The sequence below is a fragment of the Bos mutus genome, chromosome 7 (assembly GCF_027580195.1).
Source record: "Bos mutus isolate GX-2022 chromosome 7, NWIPB_WYAK_1.1, whole genome shotgun sequence".
In the NCBI taxonomy this organism is placed as follows: domain Eukaryota; kingdom Metazoa; phylum Chordata; class Mammalia; order Artiodactyla; family Bovidae; genus Bos; species Bos mutus.
In genome coordinates, this window is record NC_091623.1 from 14,400,291 (window position 1) to 14,417,049 (window position 16,759).

Consider the following 16,759-nt stretch of genomic DNA (forward strand, 5'->3'; position numbering starts at 1 on the left):
ATTTGAAAATATCAGTAAAAATTTGGAAACTTGTGCCTATCTTCAGTTCAGTTCAGTCGCTCAGTCGTGTCCAACTCTTTGCGACCCCATGAATCACAGCACGCCAGGCCTCCCTGTCCATCACCAACTCCTGGAGTTCACCGAAACTCTTGTCCATCAAGTCGGTGATGCCATCCAGCCATCTCATCCTCTATCATCCCCTTCTCCTCCTGCCCCCAATCTCTCCCAGCATCAGAGTCTTTTCCAATGAGTCAACTCTTTGCACCTATCTTAGAACTTTCAAATTTGTTCCTCTATAATTGTTTGTATAACTTACTGCTTTCTTGCAAAAATAGTTGTGTCTTTCTGCCCTACTCAGTTGTAAGCTTTTTGAATGCATGGTGAAGGTACCTTTGGGATGGTGCCTGACTCATAGAAAATACGCAGTGAATATTTTGTGAATAAGTGAAATAATAAATACATTTTTAAGTAGATTGTTTTATGGATATGGAATAATCCTTAGTATGTTCAACTTACATTTTTTTCTGTATTATGAATACTTCTGGAGTCTGTATTTTATCTTCAGTGGCCCACCCTGCCTCTGACATTGAAAGTGTTAGATTTCCAAAGATGACCTTTTGGGTTACCCCAATATAGTAAAGCATTTGTCATTACACCTGACTCCCAGCTGTGCTGGCTAAAAGAGGAGCCTGACTTTTGGAAAAGTCTGTTTTGCACATGGATATACACATGCATGTGCGCGCACACACACACACACTTTTAAGAGTTTAGTGCACTGTTTATTATCCATTTATTAAGTGATTGCTGATAATAGGTTAGATCATCAGCCTTCCATGTAAGATGTTAATCAGTTATTCAAGTTAGGTTATGAAAACTGGGTAGAAAATGATAACATATGAAAAGGGCTATTTGATGAATGGTGAGGGAAAATAACGTGTGCTTATTTGGTCACATTAGAAATTTACTACCTCAAGATAGGTCACTTTAAGATACTGCTTATTGAGGTATGATGTGATTGACCTTATCTCAGTTTTTTTTTGCTTATCTTCATACCTGTCAGTAAGACAAACTACAGAGGCACATTGATTGGTTATTTTCTTTGGTGAGAGGAAGAGTATGTTTTTTGAACTTTCAGATTTACTAAAGGTAGTATTTTTAGGTCTGGATTTTCAGTTTTCCCCTCAATATTTTATATCTTTCGAAATAAAACACAATGACTTAATGATTATAAACATTTGTGAAATGACCAACTGAATAAAATAGCAGGAAACAGCCATAGGAGTCTGGCTACTCTGTGTTCATAACAAATAATAATACTAGGACAATTGAGTTATTTTGAATTTGGAAAACCATAAATTTATCTTACCTTTTACTTTTTTAATTTAATTTTTATGTCTCTAAGAAGCTATATAAGATAGCCTGAAAGTTCGTCAGATTCACCTAAATAAAAGTCATTTTACAGATGTTGAACTATGATGCTGTATACCCGAAACTTATATAATAGAAAATAATAGTAGTAAACTTTTAAATTGAGTAAGTAAATGAATCTCAGATCTTTTGTAAGGACACACACATTTTGTCAGTAATACTTATTGCTGATATCAAATATTTCTGACACTATGATTTATAAAACAGTTTATATTAACCCATTTAATCATAGTTAATATCCATTTTCTCACAGAGGAACTTAAAGATCTGTAATATGCCCAAGGTAAATGGCAGAAATAGAGATCCAGATCCAGGTCTTCTGGTTGGATTTTTCTCTATACTTCTGAGGACCATAAGTAAATGAGTTTTGATTAAAAAATAAGATACACATTTCAGAATAAGAGTTCAAGTCATCATATTCCTCATGTATAACACTATTACATAATACATTGGGGATGTAGCTAACTAAGACATGGCCTCTAGTTGTTGGGTGTTCATAATCTATTTGAGAAAGAGGAAATACACATAAAAAGAATAACAGTACAAGATCGTATGTGTAAAATGAGTGGTTCAAACTATAAACCCTATAGAGTAGGGGAGATTGCTGTGGATTGAAACTATTAAAACTGGGAGTGACTGAAATGGCTGAAATGAGCTGTGCTGGAAGGGGACACATAGTTGAGCCAATAGAAAATAGGAGGACATTGAAGACAAGGAAAGTAAGGAATGAAAAAGGAAGGTGGAGGAACCCTAGAGGCCTTGGAATTCTTTAGCAGAAGATTGTGGGAGGTATGGTCAGAGAGGAAGGTGAGGATTTCATTGTAGAGAGATTTGAATGCAGGACTAGGATCTTAGGATCTTATTTTATAGGTGATGTGAAACCACTCAAAGTTTTTGTTTGAACATGGCATACTGAAAATAGCACATATTTTTTTTTTCATGGTCAAAGGACCTAAAGATCAGAGCTCCTTCATTCAATAATTTAAGAGCGAAGTAGTCATTGTCATGACTAACATGCCTCAGGACATTAATTTTGAGGGGAGGAGGTGGGTTCAGGGGCTCTAGAGAGATGTATATGTTTGGAGGGGGACAGGAATCTCTGGTGGCAGTCTCCATTAGAATTCCATAGATACGTGAAGTAATGCATATTAGGAAGAAGGGGGAAAATGTCCATAGCTATGAGATAATAATGAATTCCTAATAAAATGAATTATAAACCTAAAAAATTATTTTTAAAAACATTGAGATTTAGATGTTTAACCATCAAAGACGTAACACATTATTGACCCAGGGATTTTTGTAGAAACTAACACCTGTGACCAGCTATATGCTATGTAAGTGAATATTGAAACACCTCCCAGTCAATAATGTTCGGGTGACAAAAGACATATTAATATGTGTCTGGTCAGTAATAGACGTTTACCAGGTAGTTTAACTCGTGGGGCTTAGGCAGTTTAACCAGCAGTGCCATTTTATTTCGCCCTTGAGAGTACCCAGGATGGCCAACTCCGAGGCATTCTCATGTCTGAACTCCTGCTGCCAAGATCCTGCAGTTCTTCTGTCAGACAAGAAGAAGTGTGGCTTTCTGTGGAGCCACCTTTCACAATAACCAAGCTTGTATAAAGATTCCTCATTTTCTAGATGCAGTGAACCCAATTAGAACTTGAAATTCATCCCACAGCTCTCCTACTCACTATTTCAGCCATAATAAGTTAATTGGCAATAGTTTTTTTTTCCTTCTTTATTTCCTTGAAATAGTGAAAGACACATTGTTGTGACAAAGAAACTGATGATAATATTAAAAACTGAAAATTCTGGGTGTGGAATCTCAGGAAAAACAAAACAAAACTCTTCAGTCAATATCAAATTCAATATTCTGCCTGGATTTGGAAGCTTGCAAATTTATTGAGCGTATCTCTGTATCTTTTTTTTCATTTAATCCTTCCCTGCATCCTATACTTAACCAATCTCGTTTCCTGCATTTTTTTCTCTCACGAACATTCCTCTATATAGGCCAAATTTCCTCTCATTTCCCTTTTAACATTTGTCATGCTTTCCAACTCTATTCAGATTCTTCCTCACAGCTAAAATGAGTATGTATTAAGTAAACTTCATGTAAATTGATTTTTTCCCTTCAAAATGGGATGTAAAACTTGTAAGTGAAGACTTTGTCACCCTTAAAATATGTAAAGTTATAAATAATATGGGCTTCCCAGGTGGCGCACTGGTAAAGAATCCACCTGCCAATGCAGGAGACTCAAGAGACTTGGGTTCAATCCTTGGGTCAGGAAGATCTGCTGGATAAGGAAATGGCAACTAACTCCAGTATTCTTGCCTGGAAAATTCCATGGACAGAGGAGCTTGGCAGGCTACAGCCCATGAGGTCCCAAAGAGTCCAACATGACTGAGCACAATGAGCATGAATAATATAGACATTTTGGAGGCTCCATAAAGTTTGACTTTGTGTGGATGTGGTTCAGACACCTTCTGCTGTATGTAAAACAGCTTTGCTTGTTTTGAGACCCAGAATCAATGTTCAAGGCATCTGGGGTCAGAATAAAGTATCCAGCCTTGAGACCAAATGAAATGTGAGGACCAAACATAAGCACAAGTAGTGGATAGAGGTGGGATGGTTCAAATTTGAGGAATGCTTGAAATGATCAATTAATAATATGTAGGTACCAGAGATTGGAGTAGCACCTCTTTTTTTCCGGTTTCTGAAATTGCAGGGTGAAGAGGAAAGGACAGGATGGAAATTTTTCCTTTTAAAAGTCTATATAATTATTAACAAAACTTCATTTAAAGCCATATATAAATTAAGGGAATCTATTACAGTATGATTTGCTATTACATTTATATAGTAAGGGCTTCCCTGATGGCTCAGTGGTAAAGAATTCACCTGCAATGCAGGAGAGATGGGTTCCTGCATTCCTGGGTCAGGAAGATCCCCTGGAGGAGGAAATGGCTACTCACTTCAGTATTCTTGCCTGGAAAATTCCATGGACTGAGCACACACTCATGTATGTAATAAATTGAAGGGAAAGCTGTTTCTCATGGTGCAAAAACAAACCAAAAGAGGGATACATTTGGTTTAACTAGTAAATAAGTTTATATGGTAGCCCTTTTTCCTTACGGCAGTGTTACAGTGATCTACATTGTAATTGTGAAGAGAAATGTATAAAAATGGACCAGTGAACTGAACTAAAACTCTTGGTTATACAGAACTCAAGTTCTTTGCGATACATCATAGTCGTCACCAAGAAGTTTAAACTGTAGAAATAATGATAGTAAATTATCAGATTAGGTTTTCTCACATACACAGTTGGCAACAAAGTGAAAAGTGAAAGTGAAGTTGCTCAGTTGTATCCGACTCTTAGCGACCCCATGGACTGCAGCCTACCAGGCTCCTCCGTCCATGGGATTTTCCAGGCAAGAGTACTGGAGTGGGTTGCCATTGCCTTCTCCGGGCAACTAAATATTTACTACCAAATATAAAATAATTCATTAACCTGCTCTATAAGCTTGAAGAAGTCCCAGCTGTATGTCCTTGAAGGTGTCCCAGTCACTCACTCATATCAAACCTTCACTTTTGACAAATATAAAGATTCCTGAGGTAGGAATGGCCGGTTTTCTTGGCATTAGACAACTGTAATCATCCAGAAGTCACAACTAGACAGAAAACTACTTGAAGATTCAGGACAGTACATCATCTCTAAGAATAAATAGCCCTCATTAAATTCTTATAACCTGTCCATAAAATGGAGGGGAGTATCTCTAAAATGCTTTAGCCAATCTGTGTATCTAAAATGCCTCTAATTTTACTCATGAGAGCTCATATGCAGTATTCATCATGCTTGTTTTCATGCCTTGTTTTCACCAATAGATACACATTTTTGTCATCAGTTATTGACATGCAAATAACAAAGGTGCCTCTAGTAGCCTCCTCAAGTATATGGACTTTATTATTAGAATCCCACAAAATTGTTCCTGGTCTGTGATTCTTGCGTAGATGCAACACTCTTACTAATACACACCTTTAATCACATTGCATTTTAAAGTAAATTATTGGCATTATAAAAATAATATAACCATTCGACATATAAAATACGCTGTTGAGTGCCAAAGTGTAAGTTGTTATCTGGAGTTTTGGAATTAATGGCAGAACTTTTATGTAACTTTATTTTTTAAAAATTCACCTTACATTTTAATTTAAACTTAGCATTCTTTCCTCATAAATGTCCAACATGTAATTAAATGAAATCTTTCTCCATTTTACAAGTCTATCTACAGTTGAAACATCCTCTAACTCTGACACTTTTGCTAGTTTTATTCATGGACAAGATTGTACTTTGTTGATTGCTTATGCAGTTGATTAAACCCTGTATGACAGCTGACTGGGTAAGAAATCAGGAAACCAGAATTATCTTCCTTAGTCGCCTCATAGCTTTATAAGAATAAAGGAATCATTCAGCTGGAATATGTTCAGAGAAACATCTGTTTTTTAAATTTATATTTCTTTACTCCCAATACATTTTAATAAAATAATGTATAAGAAATCAACTATAACTTATGTGTCTTTAAGCAGCTTTGGAAAGTAAAATATGCTTTGATGGGCATATTTTATCAAGAAATTTCTACCCACCAGGCAGAAATATTTTTTGATTGTCATAATGATAAAATATAAAAGCAAAAGCTGTGTGATTTGGGCAAGTGTCTTAACTTCTCTAAATTCTTGGTTTCCTCATAAGTAAAATGAAGTTCACAGATTTAAAGATTAATAAGATAATATTTTAAAAACCCATAGTAATGTGTCCAGCACTGCATTCTCAAAACTGGTAGTTATATCCAGGAAAAAAAAATTAAGAAAAAAAAAACAACATTTCTAGAGAGGGATCAGTAGTGTCCGAGTGATGTCAGGCCACTCAGAGAAGCTTGGACTACATAGAATGAGAACCTAAAATGCAGCATTTTCTAGAATGTGACATATGTATGCCTGAACAACTATTCACTCTGCAAACTAACACACTAAAATTAATAGAGCTTTTGGAAGAAAAAGTTAAGGTTTGGGCAGAGCACTTAAAATCGGTGTAGTTTTACATTCTTGTTGTTAGTTCTGTAGTTACAATCCTAATAAAAATATTAACAGTTAGTAGATCTTTAACCTTTTCACCAAACGTCAGTCACCTAAACCTATGCGTCATCACTGCTGCTGCTGCTGCTAAGTCACTTCAGTCGTGTCCCACTCTGTGCAACCCCATAGACGGCAGCCCACCAGTCTCCCCTGTCCCTGGGATTCTCCAGGCAAGAACACTGGAGTGAATTGCTATTTCCTCCTCCAATGCATGAAAGGGAAAAGTGAAAGTGAAGTTGCTCAGTCGTTTCCGACTCGTAGCGACCCCATGGACTGCAGCCTACCAGGCTCCTCCATCCATGGGATTTTCCAGGCAAGAGTACTGGAGTGGGGTGCCACTGCCTTCTCCATGTGTCATCACAGTTCTACAGTTCCTCTTAAATGAAAGAGATGGGAATTACTGAACACATTTGATTACGCTAGTTTCTTCAAAAAGTTAAATGTCTGAGTAGAGATACAGGGAGAAATGTCTTCACAGATTCTTCAGTTCTAATTGCATCTTTGCAGAGAGCTTAACTTTTGAAAAGTGTAGGGTTCTTGATTTCACTAAACCAGCCCCTTTTTTAGTGCTAAAGGGATGGACTTGTATAGGATTTTTAGCCCTCATTTCTACTTCTTAAGGCTTTTATACATTGCTAAGTTTTTCTTTTTCATTGGGATGGAAGCTTGCTCCTGATCACTTTAAAACATTAACAAGCTGGGAAAAAAAATCATATGAACCAACAGGATAATCCAAAGTCCAAATTATGTTGATATTGTTCATTATTTGCCAATAACAAAGGAGCTCTTTTATTTTACAGAAAAATGTGTGATAGAATATACTATGTATTGAGTGAAAGAATATTTTGAATTCCCCTTAAGCTCTTTGCAATTAAGTTGTTAATAGAAAAAAAAAATATAAATCAAGCATATGTCTTTTGTTGCTTCTATTTCATGTATATGAAATATTTTTTAGGGTAATTTAGTGGGTTAGCCGCATTAGCAATATGTTAGTACTTTCTTCCATTTTTCTTGTATTTATTCCCTACAGTTGACTGAGAAGTTTATGAAAATTATCTCTAGATCACTAATGGAAGTCTCCATTCCTGCTGATAATTGTTGTTTTCCTGTCAGTTTGATTCATTATCCCTGTAGCAGTGTCTCCCCCCAACCTCTTTAGATGTGCCTCTAATTCACTTTTATTTATGCATTTCAGAAGTTGTTGTTCAAGATAGGCAAAGACCATTTTGATCAAGTTGTTCCATATATACAATATATTTTAGGTTTTATATTGGTATTGAAATATTACATACTAACTACTCATTTCATCAAATTGAATAATCTTTTTTATTTATTTTTAATTGAAGAATGATTGCTTTACAATATTGTGTTGGTTTCCGCTATACCTCAACATGAATCAGCCATAGGTATACCTGTGTTCCCTCCCTCTTTAACCTCCCTTCTGCCTCCCACCACATCCCACTCCTCTAGGTTGTTACAGAGCTCCGATCTGAGTTACCTGAGTCATACAGAAAATTCCCATTGGGTCTCTGTTTTACATATGATAGTGTATCTGTTTCCATGTTACTCTCTCCATTCATCCCACCCTGTCCTTCCTCTCCCCACCTGTGTCCATAAGCCTGTTCTCTATGTCTACGTCTCCATTGCTACCCTGCAAATAGGTTCATCAGTAACATCTTTCTAGATTCCATATATATGTGTTAATATATGATGCTTATTTTTATCTTTCTGACTTTTACTTCACTGTGTATAATAGGTTCTAGGTTCATTCACCCTGTTACAACTGACTCAAATGTGTTCCTTTTTATGACCGAGTAATATGCCATTGTATACATGTACCAAAGCTTCTTTAACCATTCCTCTCTTGATAGGCATCTAGGTTGCTTCCATGTCCTAGCTATTGTAAATAGTGCTGAAGTGAACATTAGGGTACATGTGTCTTCTTCAGTTTTAGTTTCCTCAGGGTATATGCCTAGTAGTGGGATTGCTGGGTCATGTGGTAGTTTTATTCCTAGTTTTTTAAGGAATCCCCATATTGTCTTCCATAGTGGCTGTATCAATTTACATTCCCACCAACAGTGCAAGAAGTTACCTTTTTCCCCACACCCTCCTTAGCATTTATTGTTTGTAGATTTTTTTGATAATGGCCATTCTGACCAGCGTGAGGTGATATCTCATTCTAGTTTTCATTTTCATTTCTGTAATAATGAGCAGTGTTGAACATCTTTCCAGCATCTTTTCATGTGTTTGTTAGCCATCTGTTTGTCTTCTTTGGAGAAATTTCTGTTTAGGTCTTTTGCCCACTCTTTGATTGGGTTGTTTGTTTTCCTGGTATTGAGTTGTTTGAGCTGCTTGTATATTTTGTAAGTTAATCCTTTGTCAGTTGTTTCATTTGCTGTTATTTTCTTCCATTCTAAGGCGTGTCTTTTCACCTTGTTTATAGTTTCCTTTGCTGTGCAAAAGCTTTTAAATTTAATTAGGTCCCACTTGTTTATTTTTGTTTTTATTTCCATTACTCTAAGAGGTGTGTCATAGAGGATCTCACTATGATTTACTTCAGAGAGTGGTTCTGCCTGTGTATTCCTTTAAGAGTTCTATAGTTTCTGGTCTTACATTTAGGTTTTTAATCTATTTTGAATTTATCTTTGTGTATGGTGTTCGGAAGTGTTCTAATTTCATTCTTTACATGTAGCTGTCCAGTTCTCCCAGTACCACTTATTGAAGAGACTGTCTTTTCCCTATTTGTATGTTCTTTGTCAAAGATAAGAAATCTAATAAATTTATAAAAATAGTTTTGCTCTATTTTAATTGTGTCACTTTATATAGGTACTAAAGCTGCAAATTAATACTGTACTCAAAAAATATACATAGTTTTTATGTGATTTTATTTTAGCTACTGTAAGAAGAGATGATTCCATTATTTCAAGTCCTGATATCCCTGATATTGCACCAAGTAGAAAGAGGAGGCAACGGATGCAAAAAAATCTGGGGACAGAACCTAAAGTGGCCTCTCAGGAGCAACAGCTTCAAGAAAAGGAAAAGTAAGTCATCTTATTCTTTGCTAAGTAGTGAGGTGACATTAAAAGAATCTACATAGTCTTCAAATTATCTTTTTATTTCTGAACTTACTTCAGGCTATTTTTTAGAACGAAAATAATGATTTTGGAGATTGTAAAGTGTTTGGATCAATACATTTTCCCTGGCATTTAGTTAATTCCTATTAATATTTAGAGCAGATTTGCTAAAAAATATAGCAATTTTTTTTCTTTTGGTTTCTATGGATTAATTAGAAGTGGCATGCTTAGTCATTCAGTCATGTCTGACTCTTGGCAACCCCATGGACTACAGCCTGCCAGGCTCCTTTGTCCAAGGGGATTCTCCAGGCGAAAATACTGAAGTGGGTTGGCATGCCCTTCTCTAGGAGAAATGGCATGTAGGGTACTAAAAAATATTAAAATCCAGCTTGGGTTCACTAAAGTATTTTGATCTAATGTACTGCTTTGAAGAGACTCATAGAACATTCAACTTAGCCACTTGATTTCATTCTTCTTGATATTTTTTCAAGTAAAATGTCTCTTTGTAGTCATCTACTTATTTCTCTTAGATTTTGGAATTATACACTGAATTTGTGCTGTTTTTCACTTTTTGGTTCAGACTGTCCTCCTTCAGTAAACATCCCAAATTGGTTGTCATGAGTTGAGATGTTAGGATAACGAACATTTCATTGAGGCAAAAAGTCTGCATCAAACAGATTTGCGAAACATTGCCCTCACAAAATTTTTGTTTGGGAAATGTAATGATTTTTATGAAGAATATGTTATTGCATGTACTGGGTTTATTATTTTTAAATTATTTCTTATGTAGTTTAAATTTTTCTCAGTTTTTATTTTGAATATGGCAAATAGAGTCTACATGAATAAAAATTGTTGAAGTCCTCAAGAACTTTTGAAAGTGTAAAGGTACCCTGAGAGCATGAAGTTTAGAATTCTGATATGGACAAAGAGGATGCCAAGACAGGCACAGTCTATACCTTGAGGAAACTGAGCCTGACAGGAGAGAGGTTTCAAATTTCTTGATAAAAGTATCCATTGTACAGTTAGTAGTTGTATTGTTTTGTTTGTCTATTTATCATTGGGTTTTGTGTTTATGGTCACATTACCATGGCATAATGAACCCTTATATCTGACTAAACTTAGCTGGGAAGCCTGACTTCATTACTTGCTTTCAATTTTAAGCATCTGCTGGATTTCAAACATTTATTGTCAGAGGGTCGCAATGATATTTCCTCTATATCTCCTGCAGTAGCCTCTCAGTAGATTTTGCATTCATTGTATGACTTCCACATGATTTCACATCGTCTAAGGAAATGCATAGTAGATACAGTTTTTTGTTGAGAATAAATAATTTTGACTATGACTTGCCCACACTCATTGATTCATCCATTCGTGTATCTTTCTTTTATGTTTACATGCTGAGCAAACTAGATACAGCCCCTGATGTCATAAAGCTTAGTCTACGTGAGAGAAAACAAACATTATTCATAGATATGAGGAGTACAGTAGTGGAGTAGAGAGCAGAGATTTAGGCAGAGAAAGCAGCCTGTGAGCATGTACCTAAGGGGGACTGTGTGAAGGTTGTGGGAATGGAGGTGGCACAGAACGGAGGGAGTACAGTGAGGCGGAGGCTCCTCAGAGGCCAGCCCAAGCTGGGCTGTGGAACCTTCTTAAAAATTAAGCTTTTTCTCATGTATATGATAGCATTTCTGTTTTGCACATCACAGAGGACTTTTCTTCTTGGGTTCCCTTGCTTTTTGCTTTTTGAGTTATTGAAATATTAGATTCACTAGATATCTCTGATATTTCATTCGTTACAGTGTCTTCTCACATATAGTCATTTAAACTTATATAAAGCTATTATACTTCATTTCATTTTCATTTTTTAGCTCTGCTTTCAAACTGCTAAATGTTGTACAGTTTTGGATTCCCAATAATAAAACTCATTCTTCTGAAACACAGGAAACTAGAAAATTGAAAACATACTGAAACTTATGTAGAGTACTCACAGGGATAATAGTTTAATTTGGCATGTGTTAGCAGTCCTGAGGTGCAAAATTGTACTGACATTTTGCCTTTTTTTTTTTCCCTTTGATAAATATGCAGGGTTTTTTTTTCAGGAATATTTTTAGATCTTTTGATGATTTCCTGTTTTTAATAAGACTCTGAAATCCTTGAGTCTGGTATATATTGATAAATATTCATTAAAAATTCGAGTGTGACTAATCCAGTCAATATGATTTTACTTGGGGAACCCTCATCCTATTCTGTCAAATAGCATCAACACTAAGAGTTATTATTCAGTATAACCATCTGCTGTACACTCCTTGCTATTTACTCTCTTACATCACTTGAAATTATGATTTGTAGAGTTGTTTGGTATGTCCTTTTAATTTTACATATTAAACAAAATGAACCAGCTAGCAAAGACTATAGAGACTGTGAAATTATTTTCATCCTTATACATACTGTATTAATATCATTAGATAAAATTCTGAGTATAAATAAAAACATGGCAAAATTATTTTCTATAAATATACAATGGCACAGTATGTATGTAAATTAACACTATATTCACTTAGCTTAAATTATTAATGCTTTTTCATGTAATAACAGAAAGAATTTTAATTTCAGGTTTTTCTAAATTTAGGAGCTCTTATTTTTTCAACATCCTGAAAAATCTAATATAATAAAAGTCTACTAATGCCATTGTGTTGGTATGACATGAAATCGCTGTGACTAGGTGGAATAGTTGTGTTATTTTAACAAAATGAATGACCCAGTCGTTATTCACTTGTTTGTCTAAATTGAGTCAGTGTCCCAGTCTTACTGAAATAAGCAGTCAATTAACAAAAGTAGCCAACTAACAAAATGCTCAGCCGAAATGATTTAATCAACTCTTTAATGTCTGTAACTTCTTCAACTATTTCAGCCCATTTCTTCCCACCTAGAAATTATGCTTTACCTTCTAATAGCTGCTCTGTTTCTTATCTCTATAGATTCTCTATATCAAAAGCAAGCTACTTTTAAGAGATACTGAAATTAGTATCTGAACAAGAGACCTATAAATGAAAACTTTGTCTCAGAGTCAGGGCTCCAGATCCTGGGAGAGGTGGCTAAGAAAAGAGCCAAACCCAAGTTACAGCCAAATAAGTTTGTGCTAGAGACCAAGACAAGGAGTCAAACACCAGGCTACACCATACAGACCTAGTTACCAGAACCTAGATATGAAGTTCTTAATAGAGCAGGAACAAGGATTATTGCAAATCTCAAGCAACTCTAACTTAACTTTGAGCTCTTCCTTAAATGACCCTTGACTAGAAAAAAGCATTAGCTTCTGTGGTCAAAAGAGCTGCTAAATATATAGGTAAGAACAAAATGCCTCTCGCTCTGAGATTTGGATAAGTGAGGAAAGAAAGTCAGATGTTAATTGAAGTTAAATGATATTGAGTACAGAAGTTATTCTTTATGATATCATTTACAGACTTCATTCTATACAATTATATAAGTGAAAGTGAAGTCACTCAGTCGTGTCTGACTCTTTGTGACCCCATGGACTGTAGCCCACCAGGCACAAAGGGTTTCATATTCAAATAAGTTTAAAAATTGCTGCACACCGTATCACAACAAACTTGGAAAATTCTTCCAGATATGGGAATACCAGACCACCTTCTCTTCCTCCTGAGAAATCTGTATGCAGGTCAAGAAGCAACAGTTAGAACCAGATGTGGAACAACAGACTGGTTCTAAATTGGGAAAGGAATACGTCAAGGCTGTATATTGTCACCCTGTTTGTTTAACTTATATGCAGAACATCATATGAAATGCCGGGCTGGATGAAGCACAAGCTGGATTCAAGATTGCCAGGGGATATATCAATAACCTCAGATATGCAGATGACACCACCCTTATGGCAGAAACCAAAGAAGAAATAAAGAGACTCTTGATGAAAGTGAAAGAGGAGAGTGAAAAAGTTGGCTTAAGACTTAACATTCAGAAAACTAAGATCATGGCATCTGGTCCCATCACTTCATGGCAAATAGACGAGGAAACAATGGAAACAGTGAGAGACTTTATTTTGGGGGGCTCCAAAATCACTGCAGATGGTGACTGCAGCCATGAAATTTAAAGACGTTTGCTCCTTGGAAGAAAAGCTATGACCAACCTAGACAGCATATTAAAAACCCTAACCTTTGCCAACAAAGGTCTGTCTAGTCAAAGCTGTGGTTTTTCCAGTAGTCATGTGTGGATGTGAGAGTTGGACTATAAAGAAAGCTGAGCGCCGAAGAATTGATGCTTTTGAACTATGGTATTGGAGAAGATGCTTCTGATTTTCTTGGACTGCAATGAGATCCAACCAGTCAATCCTGAAGGAAATCAGTCCTGAATATTCATTGGAAGAACTGATGCTGAAGTTTCAGCTCCAATACTGTGGCCACCTGATGCGAAGAACTGACTCACTGGAAAAGGCCCTGATTCTGGGAAAGATTGAAGGTGGGAGAAGAAGGGGACGACAGAGGATGAGATGGTTGGATGGCATCACTGACTCGATAGACATGAGTCTGAGCAAGCTCCAGAAGTTGGTGATGGACAGGGAAGCGTGGCATGCTTGCAGGTCATGGGGTTGCAGAGAGTCGGACACAACCAAGTGACTGAACTGAACTGATATGGCTCCCATGCTCCATTATGCTCCAACCTCTAAAACTTTATAGTTTATATATTAATGAAGATTTATATATTAAAGGATCTAAAAAATCCATAGTAAATTATTCATTTGACTTGTTTAATCATTGTTCAAAAGTACTTGATGCATAGCACCCTCATGCAGTCCACCTCCCTCTCTCCCAAAAAGGGCTTAGTGACAGTCCAAGGGATAGCATTATTTTGGGCCATAGTTTGGGATATAAACTCTGAAAATTCTCAAACATCAGTGATTTTAAATATATAAGAAATTTCCAACCTTAATTAGAGTTTTAGGCATTAAATTTATCTCAAGAACGAAATTTTAGTTTGTATATTGGACCTTTTTCCCCACCTCCCGATCTTCCCATAAATCTACTACTTGTCCAACTGTTTGATCATCTAGGAGCAGCAGGGTTATTTTCTAAGAGAATTGTAGTGGTTGGAACAAATTTGTACCCTCTAAAGGAAGGAGTTGGAGAAGGCGATGGCATCCCACTCCAGTACTCTTGCCTGGCAAATCCCATGGACAGAGGAGCCTGGTGGGCTGCAGTCCATGGGGTCGACAAGAGTCGGACACGACTGAGCGACTTCACTTTTACTTTTCACTTTCATGCATTGGAGAAGGAAATGGCAACCCACTCCAGTGTTCTTGCCTGGAGAATCCCAGGGACGGGGGAGTCTGGTGGGCTGCCGTCTCTGTGGTCGCACAGAGTCGGACACGACTGAAGCGACTTAGCAGCAGCAGCAGCAGCAAAGGAAGGAGTTGAACATTCTCAACTGCAAGATAAAACCATTAAAATAGTTTGGGCCAAAAGTACAAAAGAATACTTGTATAGTCTTTAGATAATTTTATATTCTCTTTATTCCTGTATGATAGCAAGTAAAAATATATATGTTCACATATCTCAGGCGTGATTTTGTCTTCTTTGTGATGGATGTCTTCTGAAAACACAGAATTCGAAAACATTCTTCCAAACAACCTTAAACATATTGGTAATTTGTAACTTTTCACAGATGTTGCTTCTTGAACTATAAGGAAGAAGTTTTAACTGTGTGTTCTGAATCAGCCTTTCAGCAGTCCCATTTAGTAGTTGTGTAGCTGCAATATTTTAGGTGATTGGTGGGTTGTAAATCACGTGTGTGTGTGCACATTCATGGCAAATACATGCACACCCCTAGGTTAAGTTCATGATTTAATTATCCATGGTTGCACCATGTTATCATAGTCCGTGTGGCTACACAGAGCAGGAAATGATGCAGCACATCTTAGCAGGTATTTCCTCACTTCTTTGGAGTGGAATGTGGTGTGCATTGCCACCACTGATACACTTTATATAGGATACAGTCTTCTTCTACTCAAAGAAGCTCTGTTCTTGCCTTTTAAACTAGAAGCTAACAGCATCATCTTGGATGAAATTGTACAATCCATGTACTTTTGTTTAGAGAAATAACTATACACATCAGGCTTTCCTGGCTCTGAACCAAAGTTCTCATTTTATACTCTGAGGGCGAACTTCTCTCTTGACGTCCTGCTTTTGCATTCCAATCCCCTATGATGAAAGGGACATCTTTTTTGGTGTTAGTTCTAGAAGTTCTTATAGGTCTTCACAGAACCGTTCAACTTCAGCTTCTTCAGCATTAGTAGTTGGGTCATAGACTTGGATTACTGTGGTGTTGAATGGTTTGCATTGGGATCAAACCAAGATCATTCTGTAATTTTTGAGACTGTACACAAGTACTACATTTTGGACTTTTTGTTGACTATGAGGGCTACTCCATTTCTTCTAAGGGATTCTTGCCCACAGAAGTAGATGTAATGGTGATTTGAAATAAATTTGCCCATTAATTAAATTCTTGTTCATTAATTAAATTTGACCACATCCAGTTTACCTTGATTCATGGACCTAACATTCTATGCAATATTGTTCCTTACACATTGGACTTTACTTTCTCCACCTGACATATCCACAGCATAGTGCTGTTTCTGCTTTGGCCCAGCCTCTCCATTCTTTCTGGAGTTATTTCTCTGCTGTTCCCCAGTAGCATATTGGACACCCACTGACATGGGGGGAGGGCGGGGCTCATCATCCAATGTCGTATCCTTTTGCCTTTTCATGCTGTTCGTGGGGTTCTTGAGGCAAGAATATTGGAGTGGTTTACCATTGCTTAACCTTTAGAGATGTCTTTTTTCTATGATATTTACTGATTATTGGCATTTCATCTTTTGTTTATTATCTATCTATAATCTCAGCTTATTTTCAGTGGAGGTCTTTGTCCCCTACTGCTTCATTAAAAAATGTTACTTTTATGTTACCAAGAGTATCATTTGCCTTTTAATTAATATTAATGACATTTTTGTATTTATATGAGTTATTAGGCAAATCCATCTCTCCATAATAATGATAATATTTAACATTCATTGAATACTTATGATATAGACATTGTGGTAAACCCTTTATATTCC

General features: G+C 36.4%; 1 protein-coding gene across 6 annotated transcripts in view; it reads left to right on the top strand.

Annotated features, from left to right (window-relative positions):
• Positions 1-16,759, top strand: part of XRCC4 (X-ray repair cross complementing 4) — a 323,318-nt gene that overhangs the window by 178,784 nt on the left and 127,775 nt on the right. For 4 of the 6 annotated variants that reach the window (XM_070373088.1, XM_070373089.1, XM_005903757.3 and 1 more), the window contains exon 7: positions 9,453-9,600. In XM_070373088.1, the coding sequence (XP_070229189.1) occupies positions 9,453-9,600 (148 nt within the window). Of the gene's footprint in view, positions 1-9,452; positions 9,601-13,423; positions 16,736-16,759 lie in introns of those variants that run through there. The other 2 variants (XM_070373084.1, XM_070373085.1) reach the window with 2 other exon arrangements.